The sequence below is a fragment of the Scyliorhinus torazame genome, chromosome 12 (genome assembly GCF_047496885.1).
Source record: "Scyliorhinus torazame isolate Kashiwa2021f chromosome 12, sScyTor2.1, whole genome shotgun sequence".
NCBI classification, from domain to species: Eukaryota; Metazoa; Chordata; class Chondrichthyes; order Carcharhiniformes; family Scyliorhinidae; genus Scyliorhinus; species Scyliorhinus torazame.
In genome coordinates this window covers 149,997,082-150,016,201 of record NC_092718.1, presented here as the reverse complement: position 1 = coordinate 150,016,201, position 19,120 = coordinate 149,997,082, and the positions used below count along the sequence as shown (strand labels likewise).

At 48.2% G+C, this 19,120-nt stretch overlaps 1 protein-coding gene across 3 annotated transcripts in view; it reads right to left on the bottom strand.

Moving 5' to 3' along the window:
* LOC140386653 (sphingosine-1-phosphate transporter SPNS2-like) overlaps nt 1-19,120 on the bottom strand; it is a 134,513-nt gene that overhangs the window by 29,302 nt on the left and 86,091 nt on the right. For all 3 annotated transcript variants that reach the window (XM_072469170.1, XM_072469169.1, XM_072469171.1), the window contains 5 exons: nt 17,129-17,280; nt 16,005-16,071; nt 13,841-13,983; nt 9,144-9,296; nt 8,539-8,728 (listed from right to left, as the gene is read on the bottom strand). In XM_072469170.1, coding sequence (XP_072325271.1) covers nt 8,539-8,728; nt 9,144-9,296; nt 13,841-13,983; nt 16,005-16,071; nt 17,129-17,280 — 705 coding nt within the window. The remainder of the gene's footprint in view (nt 1-8,538; nt 8,729-9,143; nt 9,297-13,840; nt 13,984-16,004; nt 16,072-17,128; nt 17,281-19,120) is intronic.

Sequence of the window (19,120 nt, the reverse complement as noted above, 5' to 3'; positions counted from 1 at the left end):
GGAGGGCATAGGGACCAACAGGACATGACTTGGCGGAGACCACTAGTTAACTAAAGGAAGTAGGTTGGCATAATGAGTGATGGGAGGTCAGGAGGAAGGAAGTCCATCAGCACATACCTAACTTACTTGCACCTCCAACAAAGACATAGTTTTGTTAATTAAAAGCTGCTTTAAAATATCTTTGGAAATTTGTGTTCATCTCAGATAAGTAAATATTGCTCTACTGGGCCCAAGACGCAAAGTTAACTTAGTAAATCACCGCAAACTATAATGTTAGTTATTTACAAGTTGTCCCTCATTACATATTGTTACAAGGGTATGAAACAATCACTTATTCTTAAAAGAATGAAACATTAGGCACAGAATGTAAACATAGCTGGATCCTGAATATACAATAGCCTTTAAAAGGGAAGTGGATAATTATTTGAAAATGTACAAGTTCTAAGAGAATGAGGATGGGACTAAATAGTTCTCTTTCAAAGAACATAAAAGCACAGGATCATAAGGAATAGGAGCACAAGTAGGCCATTCGGCCCCTCGAGCCTCTTCCGACATTTAAAAAGATCATGGCTGGTTGATTGCGGCCTCAACTCCTTTTTCCTGCCTGACCCCATAACTCTCGACTGTCTTGTCCATCCAAAATCTAACTCAATATGTATATTCAATATCCCAGCCTCCACTGCTCTCTGAGGGAGAGAATTCCACCTCATCCCCATCTTAAACGGGAGCCCCCTTATTCGGAATCTGTGCTCCCTGGTTCAAGACTGCCCCATGGAGGTTCGAGAGGCAAGTTGGTTTTCCTCTGTGCTGTAAAAGTTCTATAAGGTGGAAATCCAGCATAGTGGACCATCCAAACGCATTCTCAAAAAGGGGATGACTGTCATAAGATTCCCTGAAGACAAAAATACACCTTGGAGAGTGGGAGACCCTGTCTATGAGATCCGGATGGAATGGAATGTCCAGGAGCAATAAAAACTCCACTCTAGGAACCAAAGTTTATTTGGGAAATCCTTTACCCGACAACACTCAACATCTATAATTACTGCTACTTTTACATTCAGGCATTGAGTCACAGGTTCAGGCAGTTGGACAACCTTGAGACATGGAGGGCAGAGTTCTTAGTGCCCATTACTTCATCTAAAATGTGTTGCGTTCGCTGGAATGGTACAGAAGGAGGTCACATTTTCAGTGAGGGAGTATTGAGCACCCAATCGAAAACCTCAGAATTTCAATTGGAAGATTTGCATGGATGGTACCCCAATCACGAGGAAGGGCAGGTTCTTGAGGAAAGAGGAGATGGAGAGGGGAAATCTGATTGCAGTCTTTTAAAATAATGGAGGGCTTTGATGGAATGGATGTGGAGAAACAGTTCCCGTCACTGACAGAGTCCAGCCCAAAGGAGACACTGTATAGAATCTAGAAGGAATCTTTTTTCCAGAGAGAGTGGGAGTATGAGAGGAGGCTCGTGTGCCATATAAACATTGATATAGACCAGTTGGGTGCTGTAGTTTGTTCTGTAATTTGATATAACATCGGCATCCACATGTATTTACTTAAGTTTATGTTTTGCCCCAGCAATTACAATGGGAGGGATTAAATTTATCTTGGCAACTGCTTCATGCAATGATGAAAAAGACTCGTGGCCTTTTCTTGAGTGTATGGGAACTGCGGGGCATAGCTCTCAATCTTTATGTGAGAATTCAACAGGAGTTATTTACTGTCGAGAGTCAGAGGTGCTTTTCTCGGTGAGCAAATTCTTCAAGGCTCCACACGTCTGTCTTGGGTACGTTCTTCCTCTGCAGGCAGACATAGAGTCTCAAGCCACCTGCCAAAGACCTCAGGGTGGAGGACACAATGATTTTGGCTCCAGCTCCCGAGTTTTGAAACCAAGCCAGACAAACGAGATAAGCTAGATCTCTCTGACTCATTTCTCAGAAGTCCTGCCATCAAACAGGTCGGTCCAGTCCTCCCTGGGCAAAGGGGACAAACTCAGGTTGGAATATCATCAAATATAATCGACCGGGAACCTTAAAGGCAGCACACCAATGGAAACGTTGCTTGGCTGGAAGCAAACTCCCTTAAACATCCTGCAGCATTATGAACAAGCAATTCCTGAAGGTTGTTGCTGCATCCCAGACCTGGCAGCACATAGTGACCGGCTGAACCTTTGTCCATTTGTAATGCTTCTAGGCAGTTTAATGAAAACAAGTCTCATAAATCTCGGGGTCGATCATTTAATCTCAACCAAGTTTAGAGATGTGTAATAATGCTCCAGCATGATTTGTTTTCAGGAACAAGAGCCGAAAATGCAGGAAACATTGGGCAGGTCAGTCAGTGTGGGTGGGGAGGATATGCAAGTTGACAAGAGCGGACTCTTTGTCAGGGTCGTAGGTTATTGATAATGTTAAGAGTTCCAAGAGGAACAGGACAATGAGACGGGGAGCACAAATGCACGCAGTACATAGAACCTTTCATGAACCGCTGGACTTGCCAAAGTGCTTCACTGCTAGTTAATCACACTGTAGCAAACATAACATCTAATTTCTGTACAGCAAGCTCCTGCAAACAACAATGTGATAGTGACCAGATCACCTGCAGTAGTGGTGATAGTTTAAGGTTAATATTGCCCACAACAACAGGGCAACTCTCCCATTCTTCTTCAATATATTGCGCCGTAGGATCTGTTACCTGACACTGGGATACCACCGGGCAGGTGGAGCCTCTGTTTAGCCTCTTATCTAAAAGATGGCACCTCCAATGTTAACATCTTGCTCGTTACATTGTTACGGCTTGTTAATGTAAATGTAAAAATTTGTTAATGCCAATTACATTGCTGAGGTTAAGGGAAACGGCGATAGGTTTCGATAGACTCTGAGCATACATAAATAGGGGATTTTCATTTGTTTCTGTAAAAGATCACGTGTTCACTTCAAAGGAGTATAAATGGGGGATAGTTGGGACAGTGGGCTGTGTGGGAGGGGAGTTGCGAGATTGAACAAGACAATGAACTGTCGATAAAAGAAAAGCCTTGGATTCGGCTTCACCGACAAGCTTGGATTCCGTTAACATTCAACAGTGTGGGGCGGTACGGTGGTGCAGTGGATAGTACTGCTGCCTCATGGCGGCGAGTTCGATCCCGGCCCCGGGTCACTATCCGTGTGGAGTCTGTACATTCTCTCCATGTTTGCGTGGGTCTCAGCCCCACAAACCCAAAGATGCGCAAGGTAGGTAGATTGGCCACGCTAAATTGCCCCTTAATTGGGAAAAAAAAGAGAATTGGGTACTCTAAATTTATTTTTAAAAACATTCAACAGTGTGGAACTCCCTCAGCACTGCACTGTCAGCCTAGATTCGGGCACTCAACGCTCTGGACTGGGGCACGGACCCACAGCATTCTGACTTAAGCAGAAGTTCCACCACTGTCCCGCTGCCGGCAGTGGAAATAGAATGGCCTGCAAAGAGCCCTTTTCCTACGATTACTGGTTATAAAAATATCAGAGATCGTAGGGGAGGGGGGAAAAGATGGTTTGACTGGATTGGAGGTGGGGGTCGGGGGGGGGGGGGGTCGCATTTGTTGGAGGTGAGAGGTCATGTGACAAAACCTGCAGGAATAAGGCCAAACAGAGGTGGCGATTTTGTAAGTGCCCCATGAGAAATGTTTGACCCAGTTGTGTGCACTTGACCCTGGTGCCCCCAGGGAAGTTTCTACCTGTCACCAGCTGTGACTATTAGACAAGTTCATGTAACAGATGAAATGAGTGTGTCTGTATTGCCGCAGGTTATTCCCATTAAGCTGTCTTATTTCAGGATGAAATTTCTTCTTCACTTGTTCAGACTGCTTCTCAAGTGTCGAAGAATGCTGCCTCTATTTAATGTACCTTTCTCCAGAAAATACAGGCTACTCGGAGAGGTTATTTCCACCAAGTCCAACTGCCACTTTATCTCAAGGTATCTTTTACATACAATTCCATTATGGTTGTTTAACAGCAGGTAGATTTACAGTGGCTGGGCTCTGGTAGAAACTAAACACAGAATGAAATCTTTGGGCCATCATTCTCAGGCTAGAGATGATTTGCATATTGAATTGCACGAATTAAATAGGGGCTTTTTAAATTGCACTGAAGGAAGCTTTAATGTGAAAAGTTCATTAAAAGACTGCGCCTTGGAAAATTGACATGGGCAATCCAGATGTCGGATCAGGGATTCATCAATTAGAGTTAGCGTCTCCTGATTAAGAGAGGCCCAAGTCGGGATTCTCCGGCCGTGCCCACCCAGCCACCGGAAATTCCTGCCTGTGGTCAATGGGTCTTTCAACGGTCCGTGTCCCGCCATGGCGACCTTGCAGCAGACGGGGCGGAAGAATCCAGCTCATGTGCTGCAAGCTCCAGTCAGAGTTAACAACTCGGGAGGTTTTGTGCCAGGACGTCCCAACCTCCAACCGCCCCACCCAGTTGAACAGCCCTTTTCCAATATTTCCATAACCGATGAAACAAAATAATCAAATGATAATGGTTCAGATCTTCCCATCTCCGGATCACAGGATGGTGTTACAGGATTCCCACAACATTCCAACGCACTGACACTATGGGAGTTGCCCAAAATGTTTGAACTTCCAATGGGGAAGTCCCCTACTCCCTGGGGCCCTCCGAATGAGTCTCCAGCTCTGAGTCAGACAGTTCCGACTTACTTAACTGGATTGTTACCCAGGAAATGTTAGACAGATCAAAACCTGGTCTACTGCCCGAGTAAACATACAACTGAACCCTCCCTCTCCCCCATCGACCTCACCATCATCCTCCCTTCAAACTTCCAACTAACCTCCTGACCTACCTCACCAACTGAGTCCTACCCGCGACGCTCCCATTCCACCCATCACTTTACGCTTTACCACCCTACACAACTAACACCCTACCCATCTGCCATCTCACCCACCTGCCACCCTGCCTCCTTACCCACTTAACTCCCCCGCCCTTGCCTCTCACCCACCTTACACATTTAGGCATTCACTCAGGCAGGCGCTCATAAATGTCCCGGCTTTTCAAAGTGACAGCAAACAGGTAGCCAGAATACGGCAGCTAGTGCTGTAAAAGGGGAATATGACTTGTTGTTTCCACCCCCCCCCCCCCTCATCGATCCAGCCCTTCGAGGAAGCAGCTGGATTGAGGGTATGCTCCGCACTTCAGAAGGACCCAGAATGGGAAGTGCCGGCCAGAAACATGGAACTCCAGTGTTGTGCAGAAAACTGGGAGCAGACTGGCAATCCAGTGGTGGACGTCACTCCTCGGAAGATTTGGACCATTTTCTCCCTGGCTGCTTGAAGCAACGTCCATCAGATTAACTCACAGGACTGGAAACCTTGGTATAAAAGTCCAAAACTGTGCACTGACAGAAAAAGAGAGATTTCCAAAAGAAAGAAATGAAAAGAAAAAACTTCCACTTGCACAGCACCTTCCACTACTACTTGATGCACCAAACAGCCAGTCAGGTGAAGAACAGCTTTTAGTAATGTTACCGGATTAGTAATCTGGAGGCTCAGATGAATGAACTGGTGACAGGTGTTCAAATCCCACTATGGCAGCTGGGGAAATTTACAATTTAATTCAATAAATTCAGAATGAAAAAACTATTCTCAGTAATGGCTGGGAAAGTTCTTGTGATGCAGTGGGTAGCGTCCCTGCCTCTGAGCCAGAGGCTCTGGGTTCAAGTCCCACTCCAGGACTTTACGACCATGGAAGTGTTCATAATGGGACCACACACACGCCAATGGCAAGCAGCAAGAGTGGGAGCGTTTTCTGGTCAACGTTGGAGCCTCTACCATCACTATCCATAGCTTCAGACTATAACATGCTTGGAACAGTGTATGTTACCAGAGAAATCCTGTCTCCTTGGGTCGGCTCTGTTGGTTGGATGGCTGGTGTGGATCAGACTGGTACCAACAGAATGGGGTTCAATCCCCGTTCTGGCTGGGGCCGATCCAGGCCCTGTCTCCTGGGCAGGAGATCATTTCCCATTGGTATTCGCCAATGTAATTCCAGTTAAAAATAATCCCAGGTGGAACATATTACCCAGGGTAGTGGGTTGCAATTAATGCCTTTGATTAAATGCAACCCATCTGGTGTAATATTAGATGGGAAACAGGCCTGAGGAGAAGCCAGAAAACAGAAAGACAGCAGAGGGCACTTTCTGCATAATGGACAAACACAGCAGAATGTAACTTGCATCCAGGTCAAAGACTGGGCAGGGTATGTTGTATGTTAGATTATTAAAGCATATTGTGCTCCGATGCAGTCAAGTGTTCCTTTGGTAAAATAATAATTGTACATTCAAATGGAACAAGACCAGAAGTCCTTTGCAGCCTGTGTGGTGATGGCTGAACTCCAACTTCAACTGAATCTTAAAATAAATCAGGACCCCTGCATTCAGACAGATTATAGTGTGGAGAATCTCAAGTATTTCAGTTCCGCAATCCTCGCTTCTGTTTGTGATTGAAGTTAACTCTAAGTCAGTGTTTTTCAAATTGCGGGTGGGTCGGGGATGGATGTCAGGAGTGTCACAAAGTGATCGGTCGTGACGTTCCCGATCATGGGAGAAGCGGCCAACAGCCGCGACCGACTTTTAAATCGAGAATGTCGGTCGCAACCAACTTTTAAATGGAACAATGCACTCTTCTGGCCAGAAGCGGCGGCAAAGAGCAGGTCACGGGCCTGGCATGTACACCGACGTCACGCATCTGCATTTTTGGCACAAAATCACAGAGGAGAACTTCTTCCATTTTTTAGTTGCGAGCAAATAAGGCAACAGGACTGTGGGGAACTGTAGATGAAAGAGAAGGCCAGAGACATAAACAGGCCAGAATCTTTCAACTGAATCTGCTGGAGAGTGCTGCTCAGGAGAGTCCACAGCAGGAAAAAGCAGTGCTAGTGTTAGCTCTGTACAGAGCTTCAGGGCCCCTGGTGAACAGCCAACAAAGAAAAAACTGAAATCTGCCGAAAACCCGGGTTTGATCCCGGCCCCACGTCACTGTCCGTGTGGTGTTTGTTCATTATCACTGTGTCTACATGGGTCTCATCCCCACAACCCAAAAAGATGTGCAGTGTAGGCAAATTGGCCACGCCAAATTGGCAAAAAAAATGTGACAGGTGAGCCTGCTTGGTCTTGACTATCTCCTTGCATATAACACACATGGGTTTTGCTCCTGACACAATTAACAAAGCCATACCTGAAGAAATCATTTATACACTGCTCCAAATGTATTTTTTTAAAAACTGAAATAGGGAACAAAGCAGTGTAAAGATGATTTCTTCAGGTATGGCTTTATTAATTGTGCCAGGATGCAAAGCCCATGTGTGTTATATGCAGGGAAGTACTGAGAAATGAGAGTTTAAAACCCTCAAAACTTCAAAGGCATTTGAAGACGAAGCATGGCGAGCTCAAAGACAAACATCTTGATTTCTTTTCAAAGGATGCAGCGAGAACTTAAACCATCAGCTGAAATCCTTAGCAGAAATGTAACATCGAATGACAAAGCGAGGGAGATGGTGAGGACCGAGCAGGCTCACCTGTCACATTAGAGGTACGTGAAAATGGTGGGTCGCGAAGGTCGGCTGGTTGGTAAAAATGGGTCTCGGGGACACAAAATTTGCAAACACTGCTCTAGGCGACCTTCCAGTCCAGGACACCAAACTTAAAAAGCAATAGGAGTGAGAGGTGAGATAAAAGGGATGCGCAGTCAAATTAAAGCTATAATAGCTCAATTTTCTTCCTGTGCGCAAGAGGGTGTGAAGCCTAGGAGGAACAAGAGAAGTTCCAGGAACCATTGATTACAGCAGTTTGAATAAAATGGGAGGCTAACAAAGAGTGTGACAGAGAAAGAGGTTGTGTTTTTATATCAGCTATGTCCCAGTTGGCAGCACTCTCACTTCTGAGTCAGGACGTTGTGAGTTCAAGTCCTACTCCAGAGACTTGAGCACAGAAATCTAGGCTGACATGCCAGCACAGTGCTGAGGGAGTGCTGCACTGTCATAGGTGCCATCTTTCAGACCCTGTCTGCCTTTTCCAGTGGATGTAAAACTCCTGCGGTACTATTTCAAGGAATGGCACGGGACATCTCCCTGATGCCTTGGCCGATATTTAAAAGCATGTTTCCTGTTCATTAGTGTGAGATCTTGCTATGCATAAATTGGCTGTAAAGTACTTCTTGGGATCCTAACGTTTGTGAAAGGCGCTACATAAAAGCAAGTTATTTCTTCACTTTAAAAAAATATTCTATCTGGTGAGGTGGGCATTGCAGCAAAGGGCCTTCTTTGCTGTATCTGGCCATTTGATTAATTAACCCCATTAGCGCTAGCTAATGTTGTTGTTTCTAGCAAACAACAGAGAAAAGGGGAGTGGGCCGAGGTAGGCTGCTTTTCCGGAGGGTCAGTGCAGACTCAATGGGCCAAATAGCCTCCTTCTACACTGTAGGATTTGCCCAAAGAGCAACCAATCTCTTGGAGCATTATAACAACAATTGTTTTGACAGACAGGAGTTATACTTACATAGGCTCCCACAATGTTGAACCGGGCAAAGACAAAGATCAGGCTGATAAAGATGGACGAGCTGAGCATTCCAAATGCACATACCAGAGGATCAGCCCGCGAGCTTTTAGTGCGGTACCACCTCGTGGCTGCAACACCCACAATCAGTCCGAGGAACCCAGTAACACAAGTAATTGCTCCAAATATCAAGCTGCAAAGAAATTGCGAAATAGTTAACCCTCGTCCAAGATCAGTTATGCATGTTCATCAAAATCCACCGCAAATGTGGCGAGTTCCTAGAATTCAATTTTATTTGAACAGGAAAAGAAAATGATTGTTGCCATTCACTTCTGACTGTGTTTAGTACCCGTGCCCTCTTGAGAAATTGGGTTGCCAAGAAATAAATAAGGTTTTACCGATGTCACGTAATCTCCTCTTCAGGATAGAATTTCAAAGTGGGACTTAGTGAAGATCCATCAAGGGAACCCTCCCACAGCTCCTTGCCATGCCACTGGTGAATTTGGAGAGGTGAATGGATGAGTGGGACCGGCAGCATGGAACAATCAGTCTCTCAGCCCGACCCAAGGAGCGTCTGGGTGAGTGGCCCCCATCAATGGGAACCTTACCTGTCTCTGCCACTGCAGGGCTCCACAGTGCACGGCTCGATGTTCTTCTGTACGACCTCCGCACGGAACAGGTACAACGGGATCCACATTCCCAGGACACCAGTGGCAAAGGACACAGAGGCCGAGGCCAGAGTGGAGAACACGAAGCTTGGACTGTTGAGGGAGAGAACAGGGGAACATTAGAAACGAAAGAGTGGTGTACGGTGGTGACATTTTGCCATTTGCAGGATGAAATCCAAATCTGGAAGCCACTTGCATTTATAAAGCACCCGTGTCAATCTCAGAATGTCCCAAAAGCACTTTACAATCAATTCAGTACTTTTGAAGTGTGGGAATTACTGGTTAATTTGTGTCCTGCAAGCTCCAACAACCAGCAATGAATTAATGACCAGATGATCTGTTTTAATTAGGTTGGGTGAGGGCTAAAAGTCAGGGATTCTTCAGAATACAGTCCGGGAGGCAGCACTGTGGCGTAGTGGTTAGCACTGCTGTCTCATGGCGCCGAGGTCCCAGGTTCGATCCCGGCTCTGGGTCACTGTCCGTGTGGAGTTTGCACATTCTCCCCATGTTAGCGTGGGTTTCGCCCCCACAACCCAAAGATGTGCAGCGTAGGTGGATTGGCCACGCTAAATTGCCCCTTAATTGGAAAAAATGAATTGGGTACTCTAAATTTATTTTAAAAAAAGAAATAGAGTCCGGGAATTTCTTATGTCCGCTACGGAGGCAGATGGAACAGCACATCTAATTTGAAAGATGGCAACTCTGACAGTGCAGCGTTCCTCAGTACTGACCCTCCGACAGTGCAGCACTCCCTCAGTACTGACCCTCTGACAGTGCAGCACTCGGTCAGTAATGACCCTCCGACAGTGCAGCACTCCCTCAGTACTGACCCTCCAACAATGCAGCACTCCCTCAGTACTGACCCTCCGACAGTGCAGTACTGACCCTCCGACAGAACAGCACTCCCTCAGTACTGACCCTCCGACAGTGCAGCACTCCCTCAGTACTGACCCTCCGACAGTGCAGCACTCCCTCAGTACTGACCATCCGACAGTGCAGCAGTCCCTCAGTACTGACCCTCCGACAGTGCAGCACTCACTCAGTACTGACCCTCCGACAGTGCAGCGTTCCTCAGTACTGACCCTCCGACAGTGCAGAACTCCCTCAGTACTGACCCTCCGACAGTGCAGAACTCCCTCAGTACTGACCCTCTGACGGTGCAGCGCTCCCTCGGTACTGATCCTCAGATAGTGCTGACGCTCCCTCAGTACTGATCCTCTGACAGTGCAGCACTCCCTCAGTACTGACCCTCTGACAGTGCAGCGCTCCCTCAGTACTGACCCTCCGACAGCGCGTGCGCTTCCTCAGTACTGACCCTCTGACAGTGCAGCACTCCCTCAGTACTGACCCTCCGACAGTGCAGCACTCCCTCTGTACTGACCCTCTGACAGTGCAGCGCTCCCTCAGCACTCACCCTCCGACAGTGCAGCGGTCCCTCTGTACTGACCCTCTGACAGTGCAGCGCTGCCTCAGCACTCACCCTCCGACAGTTCGGGCGCTTCCTCAGTACTGACCCTCCGACAGCGCGTGCGCTTCCTCAGTACTGACCCTCTGACAGTGCAGCACTCCCTCAGTACTGACCCTCTGACAGTGCAGCGCTCCCTCAGTACTGACCCTCCGACAGTGCAGCGCTCCCTCAGTACTGACCCTCCGACAGTGCAGCGCTCCCTCAGTACTAACCCTCTGACAGTGCAGCACTCCCTCTGTACTGACCCTCTGACAGTGCAGCACTCCCTCAGTACTGACCCTCTGACAGTGCAGCGCTCCCTCAGTACTGACCCTCCGACAGTGCAGCGCTCCCTCAGTACTGACCCTCCGACAGTGCAGCACTCCCTCAGTACTGACCCTCTGACAGTGCAGCGTTCCTCAGTACTGACCCTCTGACAGTGCAGCACTCCCTCAGTACTGACCCTCTGACAGTGCAGCACTCCCTCAGTACTGACCCTCTGACAGTGCAGCACTCCCTCAGTACTGACCCTCTGACAGTGCAGCACTCCCTCAGTACTGACCCTCTGACAGTGCAGCACTCCCTCAGTACTGACCCTCTGACAGTGCGGCACTCCCTCAGTACTGACCCTCTGACAGTGCAGCACTCCCTCAGTACTGACCCTCCGACAGCGCGTGCGCTTCCTCAGTACTGACCCTCTGACAGTGCAGCAGTCCCTCTGTACTGACCCTCCGACAGCGCAGCACTCCCTCTGCACTGACCCTCTGACAGTGCAGCACTCCCTCAGCACTCACCCTCCGACAGTTCGGGCGCTCCCCCAGTACTGACCCTCCGACAGCGCGTGCGCTTCCTCAGTACTGACCCTCTGACAGTGCAGCACTCCCTCAGTACTGACCCTCTGACAGTGCAGCGCTCCCTCAGTACTGACCCTCTGACAGCGCAGTGCTCCCTCAGTACTGACCCTCTGACAGTGCAGCAGTCCCTCTGTACTGACCCTCCGACAGCGCAGCACTCCCTCTGCACTGACCCTCTGACAGTGCAGCACTCCCTCAGTACTGACCCTCCGACAGTGCAGAACTCCCTCAGTACTGACCCTCAGACAGTGCAGCACTCCCTCAGTACTGATCCTCTGACAGTGCAGCACTCCCTCAGTACTGACCCTCTGACAGTGCAGCGCTCCCTCAGTACTGATCCTCTGACAGTGCAGCACTCCCTCAGTACTAACCCTCTGACAGTGCAGCGCTCCCTCTGCACTGATCCTCTGACAGTGCTGACGCTCCCTCAGTACTGATCCTCTGACAGTGCAGCACTCCCTCAGTACTGATTCTCTGCCAATGCAGCACTCCCTCAGTACTGACCCTCTCTGACAGTGCAGCACTCCTTCAGAACTGACCCTCCGACAGTGCTGACGCTCCCTCAGTATTGACCCTCCGACAGTGCAGCACTCCCTCTGCACTGACCCTCTGACAGTGCAGCATTCCCTCAGCACTCACCCTCCGACAGTTTGTGCGCTCCCCCAGTACTGACCCTCCGACAGTGCGTGCGCTTCCTCAGTACTGACCCTCTGACAGTGCAGCACTCCCTCAGTACTGACCCTCCGACAGCGCGTGCGCTTCCTCAGTACTGACCCTCTGACAGTGCAGCACTCCCTCAGTACTGACCCTCTGACAGCGCAGTGCTCCCTCAGTACTGTCAAGGTCACTCCAGGAGTGGGGCTCACATCCATGACCTATTGACTCCAAGGCGTGAGCGCAACCTCCTGAGCCGGGGAGTCAGTGCATTAGTGAATCTTAAAGATTATGAAGGTCCAAGGCTTCAACCTGGTTTGTGCTCATATCAATGGCATCGTATTGAAGTTACTATACCTTGCCTCAGACTCCCAGTGGTTTGGACCATCAGTGGTTGTGGGAAGAGGAATAAACAACAATTCACGGAATTAGCACACGTCCAGGATCTGACACGATGCCCCACATTGCCGAAAGGCTTGCCAACACTTTTTAGACTGGGGCTGGTTTAGCACAGTAGGATAAATAGCTGTCTTGCAATGCAGAATGCAGAACAACGCCAGCAGCGCGGGTTCAATTCCCGTACCCGAACAGGCGCCGGATTGTGGCGACTAGGGGCTTTTCACAGTAACTTAATTGAAGCCTACTTGTGACAATAAGCGATTATTATTATAGACTGGTGCCCAGGGTACAAATGGCAATATGATTTACACAGTGTCTAGAACAGGGGTTGACCCTTAAGCCAGTTAAGCCGGCACTTTAGGGGAGTGGTTTGGATTTAAGACTGGGAATAGTGGCACTCCTTAAAACTGCTCCCAGTGACAATCACAAGAGGGGAGGCAAAACAGCATTAAAACTGAATGTGGAGGTTGCTGTGTGTTTCTTCTTAATGAGCGTGAGGAGGATATGAAAAAAAAATAGACCACTCATGGATTCCAATGAAGGATAAGTACCATGGTATTATTAAATACCTTAATTACAATTTATAGTGACTGCTGATTAGTTATAATCAGAACAATGAACATTTGCGCATGGCCAGACATTGGAGACAATTGTTGTTTCGGTAAATAAGCCAAAAAATGTACCGCCAATTAAACTGCTCAAACCACCTAGAGGCAGCAGTAGGAGATCCTGGGTGCAGCTCCCATTGACCTCCCGGGTGGGTGTGGGGACGTGACATGGAGTGGGGGGGGCGTAGTGAAGTGAGGGGTAGGTGGAGGAATGATAGGGAGGGGAGTGAGGGAGGAGAGATGAGGAATATGGGGAGAGGAGAGACGAGGAATGTGGGTGGGGGGGGGGAGAAGAGATGAGAAATGTGGGGGTGACATGGGGAGTGACAGCGAGAGGGGTATGGGTGAGGGGAGTGACAGGGAGGGGAGTGTGGGTGGGGGAGTGACAGCGAGGGGAGTATGGGAGGAGAGATAAGGAATGTGGTGGGGGGTGGGGAGATGGGGAGTGACAGCGAGAGGGGTATGGGTGAGGGGAGTGACAGGGAGGGGAGTGAGGGGAGACAGGGAGGGGAGTGAGGGGAAACAGGTTGGGAGACCAGCAGTCTGCCATTCACAGGAACAGTCTTCCGGAACCATTCCACACTTATCCCTCACCATTCAAACATTCCCTGGTATTATTGTTTAAGGGTTGGAACTAGGTGCGCATCCAATTCTCACACAAACACTGTATCTTACATCTTAACCACGGCCTTCATATCTTTGCTCCACGAGGTGCTGGCCCGCAGCTGCACCATGTGTTGTTCTGCTGCCCCCCTCTTCGGTTCTGGTACGAGCAAGATAATGAGGGTCCCTGCAGCAAAGCCCATGGCTGGAGTTACCTGTTTGTGACCACAGGAAAAAAAAAAAATCAGTTTAAACAAGGAGGCAAGAACAGCCAAGGGACATGCAGAGAAAATAGTATTAAGTAGAGAGCAGACTGGGCCTGTACATCCACCATCCCTGACCCAGGCCCCTGTGGGACTGACTCTTTCTGTTAATTCCATGGCTCACAGGAGCTTGTAGAGATTATAGAGCTGGCTTATGGCTGCAACATCAATGGAGACACACAGCCTAAACTCGGCTTTAATCAAACCGCCTCTGAAGCACTAAGGGTCTCCCACTGAAATTTGTTTCTTATGCTTCAAAAGACAAAACAGGCTTAAGTTGGTTGTCATGGGTTTAGCACACGGTGTAGGAGAACTTGTACTTTCCAACGGTTAGGTTATGGTTTCCTGTAATGGCAAATTAACCATCCACATAGGATCCACTGATCAGGGGCTGGAAGTACAGCTCTGTGTGCCATTGCCTTTAACAGGTACAGTCACTTTAGTATCCACTGCACTACACAAGAAAGAATATGCCTTCCATTTCCCAAGAACATTTCAAACTCTTCAAATTAAATACTATTTAAAATGTAGTCACTCCTGTAATGTAGGAATCGCAGAAGCCAATTAGTGAGTTTCCCACAAACCGCACGAGATATCAACACTCCGGGGGTTACCACTGATACAGAAACTGAACTGGAACAGCCACATCAATACTGTGGCTACAAGAGCAGGTCAGAGGCTGGAAACTCTGTCGTGAGTAACTCACCTCCAGCCTCCCAACAGCTTGTCCACCGTCTACAAGACACAAGTCAGGAGTGTGATGGAATAATATCCACTTGCCTGGATGAGTAAAGCTCCAACAACACTCAAGAAGCTCAACACCATCCAGGACAAAGCAGCCCGCCTGACTGGCACTCCATCCACCACCAACACACAGTAGCAGCAGCATGTACCATCTACAAGATGCACTCAGCAGCTCACCAAGGCTCCTTCAACAGCACCTTCCAAACCTGCGTCCTCTACCACCTACAAGGACAAGGGTGGCAGATATATGGGAACAACACCACCATCACCTGCAAGTTCCCTCCAAGCCATACACCATCCCGAATTGGCCGTTCCTTCACTGTCACTGAGTCAAAATCCTGGAACTTCCACCCTAACAGCAGTGGGTGTACCTACACCACATAGACTACAGTAGGTCAAGAAGCCAGATAATCCACCACATTCTCAAGGGCAATTAGGGATGGTTAATAAAGGCCTAGCCAGTGACCCCCACGTTCTGTGAAAGAATAAATGAAAGATAAATGAGCAGATATCTGCCTTAGTGGTATTGATTGAGAAGTGAATATACTGGGATTTTTCCAGCTGCTATCTCAGTGAATCCTGGCAGGTAATCTGATGTATTGCATGACTCTGGATGTTGATGTTAATGGCACAGGGCTTGGGGCAGCTCAATTGTTGCCCGCCTCACCTTTCTGAAGTGTTAATCCTTCACTGGTGAGTCTGTACAGTGAATAGTTATGGGGCATTTAACGGTGGGGGAGATGGCATCTCAGCCATGGTCTTTCTTAATTAATGCAGCAGTCTCTCTCACTGCAGCGTAGGTCATCATACAGTAATGGAGAGCGAGATCCAAAGCAGATATTTTCACCTTTTCAGCTCAGCAAGGGAATGGGGAATTATTCCAGTCGATTAGACTTCCCACAAAGGTATCTTTCATGCCCAAGGCCAGACAAGGCCACATAGACTGGGGAGATTCACACGCTGGGGGTAGATTTTTAAACCTTGTGCCAGGGGGTGGAAAACGGTCCTTTCAGTGTGGACTTCACATTTTAGAAGCAGCACCCCTATGACTACCATGGGAACAGACAGTAGAAATTGAAGGCCCATTTCCACAATGATACGTCCCCATCGCCAGCTCGACCTACATTCCAGCAATATAGGTCACAGCAAGTGCACATACCTAGAATATGTCCCAAATCCAAAATGAGATATTGCACAAATGAAAGCTTACAGAAAGAGTTGAATCTCACCCGGAGTGCCCAGTGCCAGTCTCCAGAGGCCTGTGTCACGCAGGATCCAAGAATGTAGCCGAGTCCACTGTGAGCAAGGGGACAGGAAACATTATTTCAGTAGTGTTATTGCAAAAAAAACCCAAAATCTTCAGGCGGCATCACTTGAGCACACGTAAGGGGCAGGATCCTCGTTCACCAAGGTGGCGAGGACCCGGGTTCGATCCCGGCTCTGGGTCACTGTCCGTGTGGAGTTTGCACGTTCTCCCCGTGTTTGCGTGGGTTTCGCCCCCACAACCCAAAGATGTGCAGGGTAGGTGGATTGGCCACATTAAATTGCCCCTTAATTGGAAAAAATTATTGGGTACTATAAATTTTTTAAAAATGGACAACTGCCAGCCAAGAGGAGCTTGGTATTTTGCGGGGGGGGGGGGGGGGGGTTCAGGTCCTTGGTCGGGATTTCACATTCGCTTGATTGGGGCGGGTGTGGGGGAGGTCTCTGTGAAATAGGAGTCTCTGAATGGAGGGGCTAATTTAATTAATCTGTGGGCAGTGGGGTGGGGGGGTGGGGGGTGGGGAGGGTGGTAGAAAACAAGCAGAATCGGTTACACAAATTCATAAATCCATCGTGGTTGAATTTTAACTGCTCACTGGCAGGATTTAAATTCAATTAATAAAATGAAATCTGGAATAGAAAGCTCGACATCAGCAATAGTGACCATGTCAACAATCATTGATTGCTGTAAAAACCCAGCTGGTTCATTAATGTCCTTTAAGGGAGAATCTCTGCCGTTCTTACCCGGTCTGGCCTACATGTGACTCCAGACCCACAGCAATGTGGTCGACTCTTAATTGCCCACTGAAATGACCCAGCAAGCCACTCAGTTCAAGGGCAATTAAGAATGGGCAATGCTGGCCTTGCCGGCAACCCCATGAAAGAATTTTTAAAAAGCTGCAAAGATTTTCTACTAATGTTTACAAGCCAAGGGATAGGTGAATTTCAATAAGGAGGCCCATTACCACCTTCTAAAATACATCTGGGGATGAGCAATAAAGGAGAGTGAATTCTTCAGAATGAATTTCAAAAGCACAGAACTTTTGCATGCGCGAATGTTAACCGAGAAGGCAGAGACACACATTGATACCTTCCCAGTGGAATCGCAAAGTAGAAGAAGGACAGCATACAGGTCCTGGTGTCCTTGGTGAACATGTCAGCAATGATGGGAGGAGCGATTGTAGAGTAACTTGCCTCACCAAAACCGACCAAACCTCTCGAAATGAGAAACAGCCAGAAGTTCTGCGGAGCAGGCAAATTATACAAGAAGGTGTCACAATCATCAAATATTTCCACATGTCCAAATCAAACACGAAACTCAGTCTAATTCTTGCTGGAATTTTCCCACGAGTGTCTGTCAAACAAGAGCTCCAGCATTCCAACACTGTTGAGGACTAGAGTTACCGATGGTAACGCCTATACTCAGGCTTTCCAACCTGTTCACTATTTGCTGCTCCAAAGCTGGATTATCAAGCAGTGACGTTGCGGAATTCACCAGTCACTTGGGCCATTTCTTTATGCAAAGCTGCTACAATATTGCAGGTTGTTGTAGTTAAAGAGTGTTTGCAGGGGGGATGGCAAGCGTGCTTATTGTTGAAGTTAATAAATTTATTTATACCCCTTGAAGCCCTCCCGCCTTTTAATAAATAGGCAAACGGTTGGTCTTCTGACAGAGTTTGACAACCAACTCTAGATTTGTGGACAATCCTGAGGACGATTCAGACACGGACACTTGACAGATTCTCATCTCCAATATGGAAGTGCTCAGATTTTGCATTTGATAAGGAGCGGGGAGCACTGTCTGTCTAACACATTACCCCGAGGTCACCATGGCTGCGGGATGCTCCCGGGGTCATGAGTCAACATCCCATGCATTCACTTTGACCAAGCTTCTCGTCGCCTGTCCTACGGGGCTCAAGTGTCACGTTCTGTCTGTTAACATGCCCAGCAAGTGCCCTGGGGTATTTCACTGTATGAAAGGTGCTATCGAAATGCAAGTTGAGGTTGTGGAGGGGCTGGATGCAATGGGGAAGAAACCATATTTTATTTGTACATAGTCTTTGTCATGCCCCGTCGTCAAGCCCCGTCTGGAGTATAGTGTCCAGTTTTGGATACCAACAGCTGGGATTTTTTGGTCCCGCTGTGGTGGGACCCGTAGCGGGGATGCAGCAGACCAGCCAGAAGTCCACTGACTTTCGGCAGAGCTGGAAGATCCTGGCCCACACCACAGGAAGGATATATTGGCCAAAGGAGGCGGTGCAGCGTCGCATCACTGGAATGCTATTGGGGATTAAAGGTATAATTAAGAGGACAGATTGCATGGATTAAGTTTACATTCCCTTGAGTAAAGATGATTGAGGGTTGATCCAATCAAAGCTGTTTGAAATGATGACAGGATTTGGTATGCTAGGTACTGAGAAACTATTTCTACTGCTGGACCAGGATCTTAATCTTAAAAACTGGGATAGACTATTCAGGAATTAAATTAGGAAGCAATATTCTACTCAAAATGGAGTAAACATCTTGCACTCTCTCCCCAAAAAGACTGGATGTTGGAGGTCGATTGAAACGTTCAGGAATGGGTGTGGTGGGGCGTGAAGGCAGGCAAATAGATTTGGTACACAAATCAAACATCATCTTATAGAATGGCAGTACAGGCTTGAAGGGCCGAATGGCCTCCATTCTTATATAGATAGAATTTACAGTGCAGAAGGAGGCCATTCGGCCCATCGGGTCTGCACCGGCTCTTGGAAAGAGCACCCTACCCAAGGTCAACACCCCCACCTATTCCCATAACCCAGTAACCCCTCCCAACACTAAGGGCAATTTTGGACACTATGGGCAATTTAGCATGGCCAATCCACCTAACCCGCACATCTTTGGACTGTGGGAGGAAACCGGAGCACCCGGAGGAAACCCACGCACACACGGGGAGGATGTGCAGACTCCGCACAGACAGTGACCCAAGCCGGAATCGAACCTGGGACCCTGGAGCTGTGAAGCATTTGTGCTAACCACCATGCTACCGTGCTGCCCCATTCTGTTTATATGATCCTATTCCGTAATTACTCATCCTCCCCAC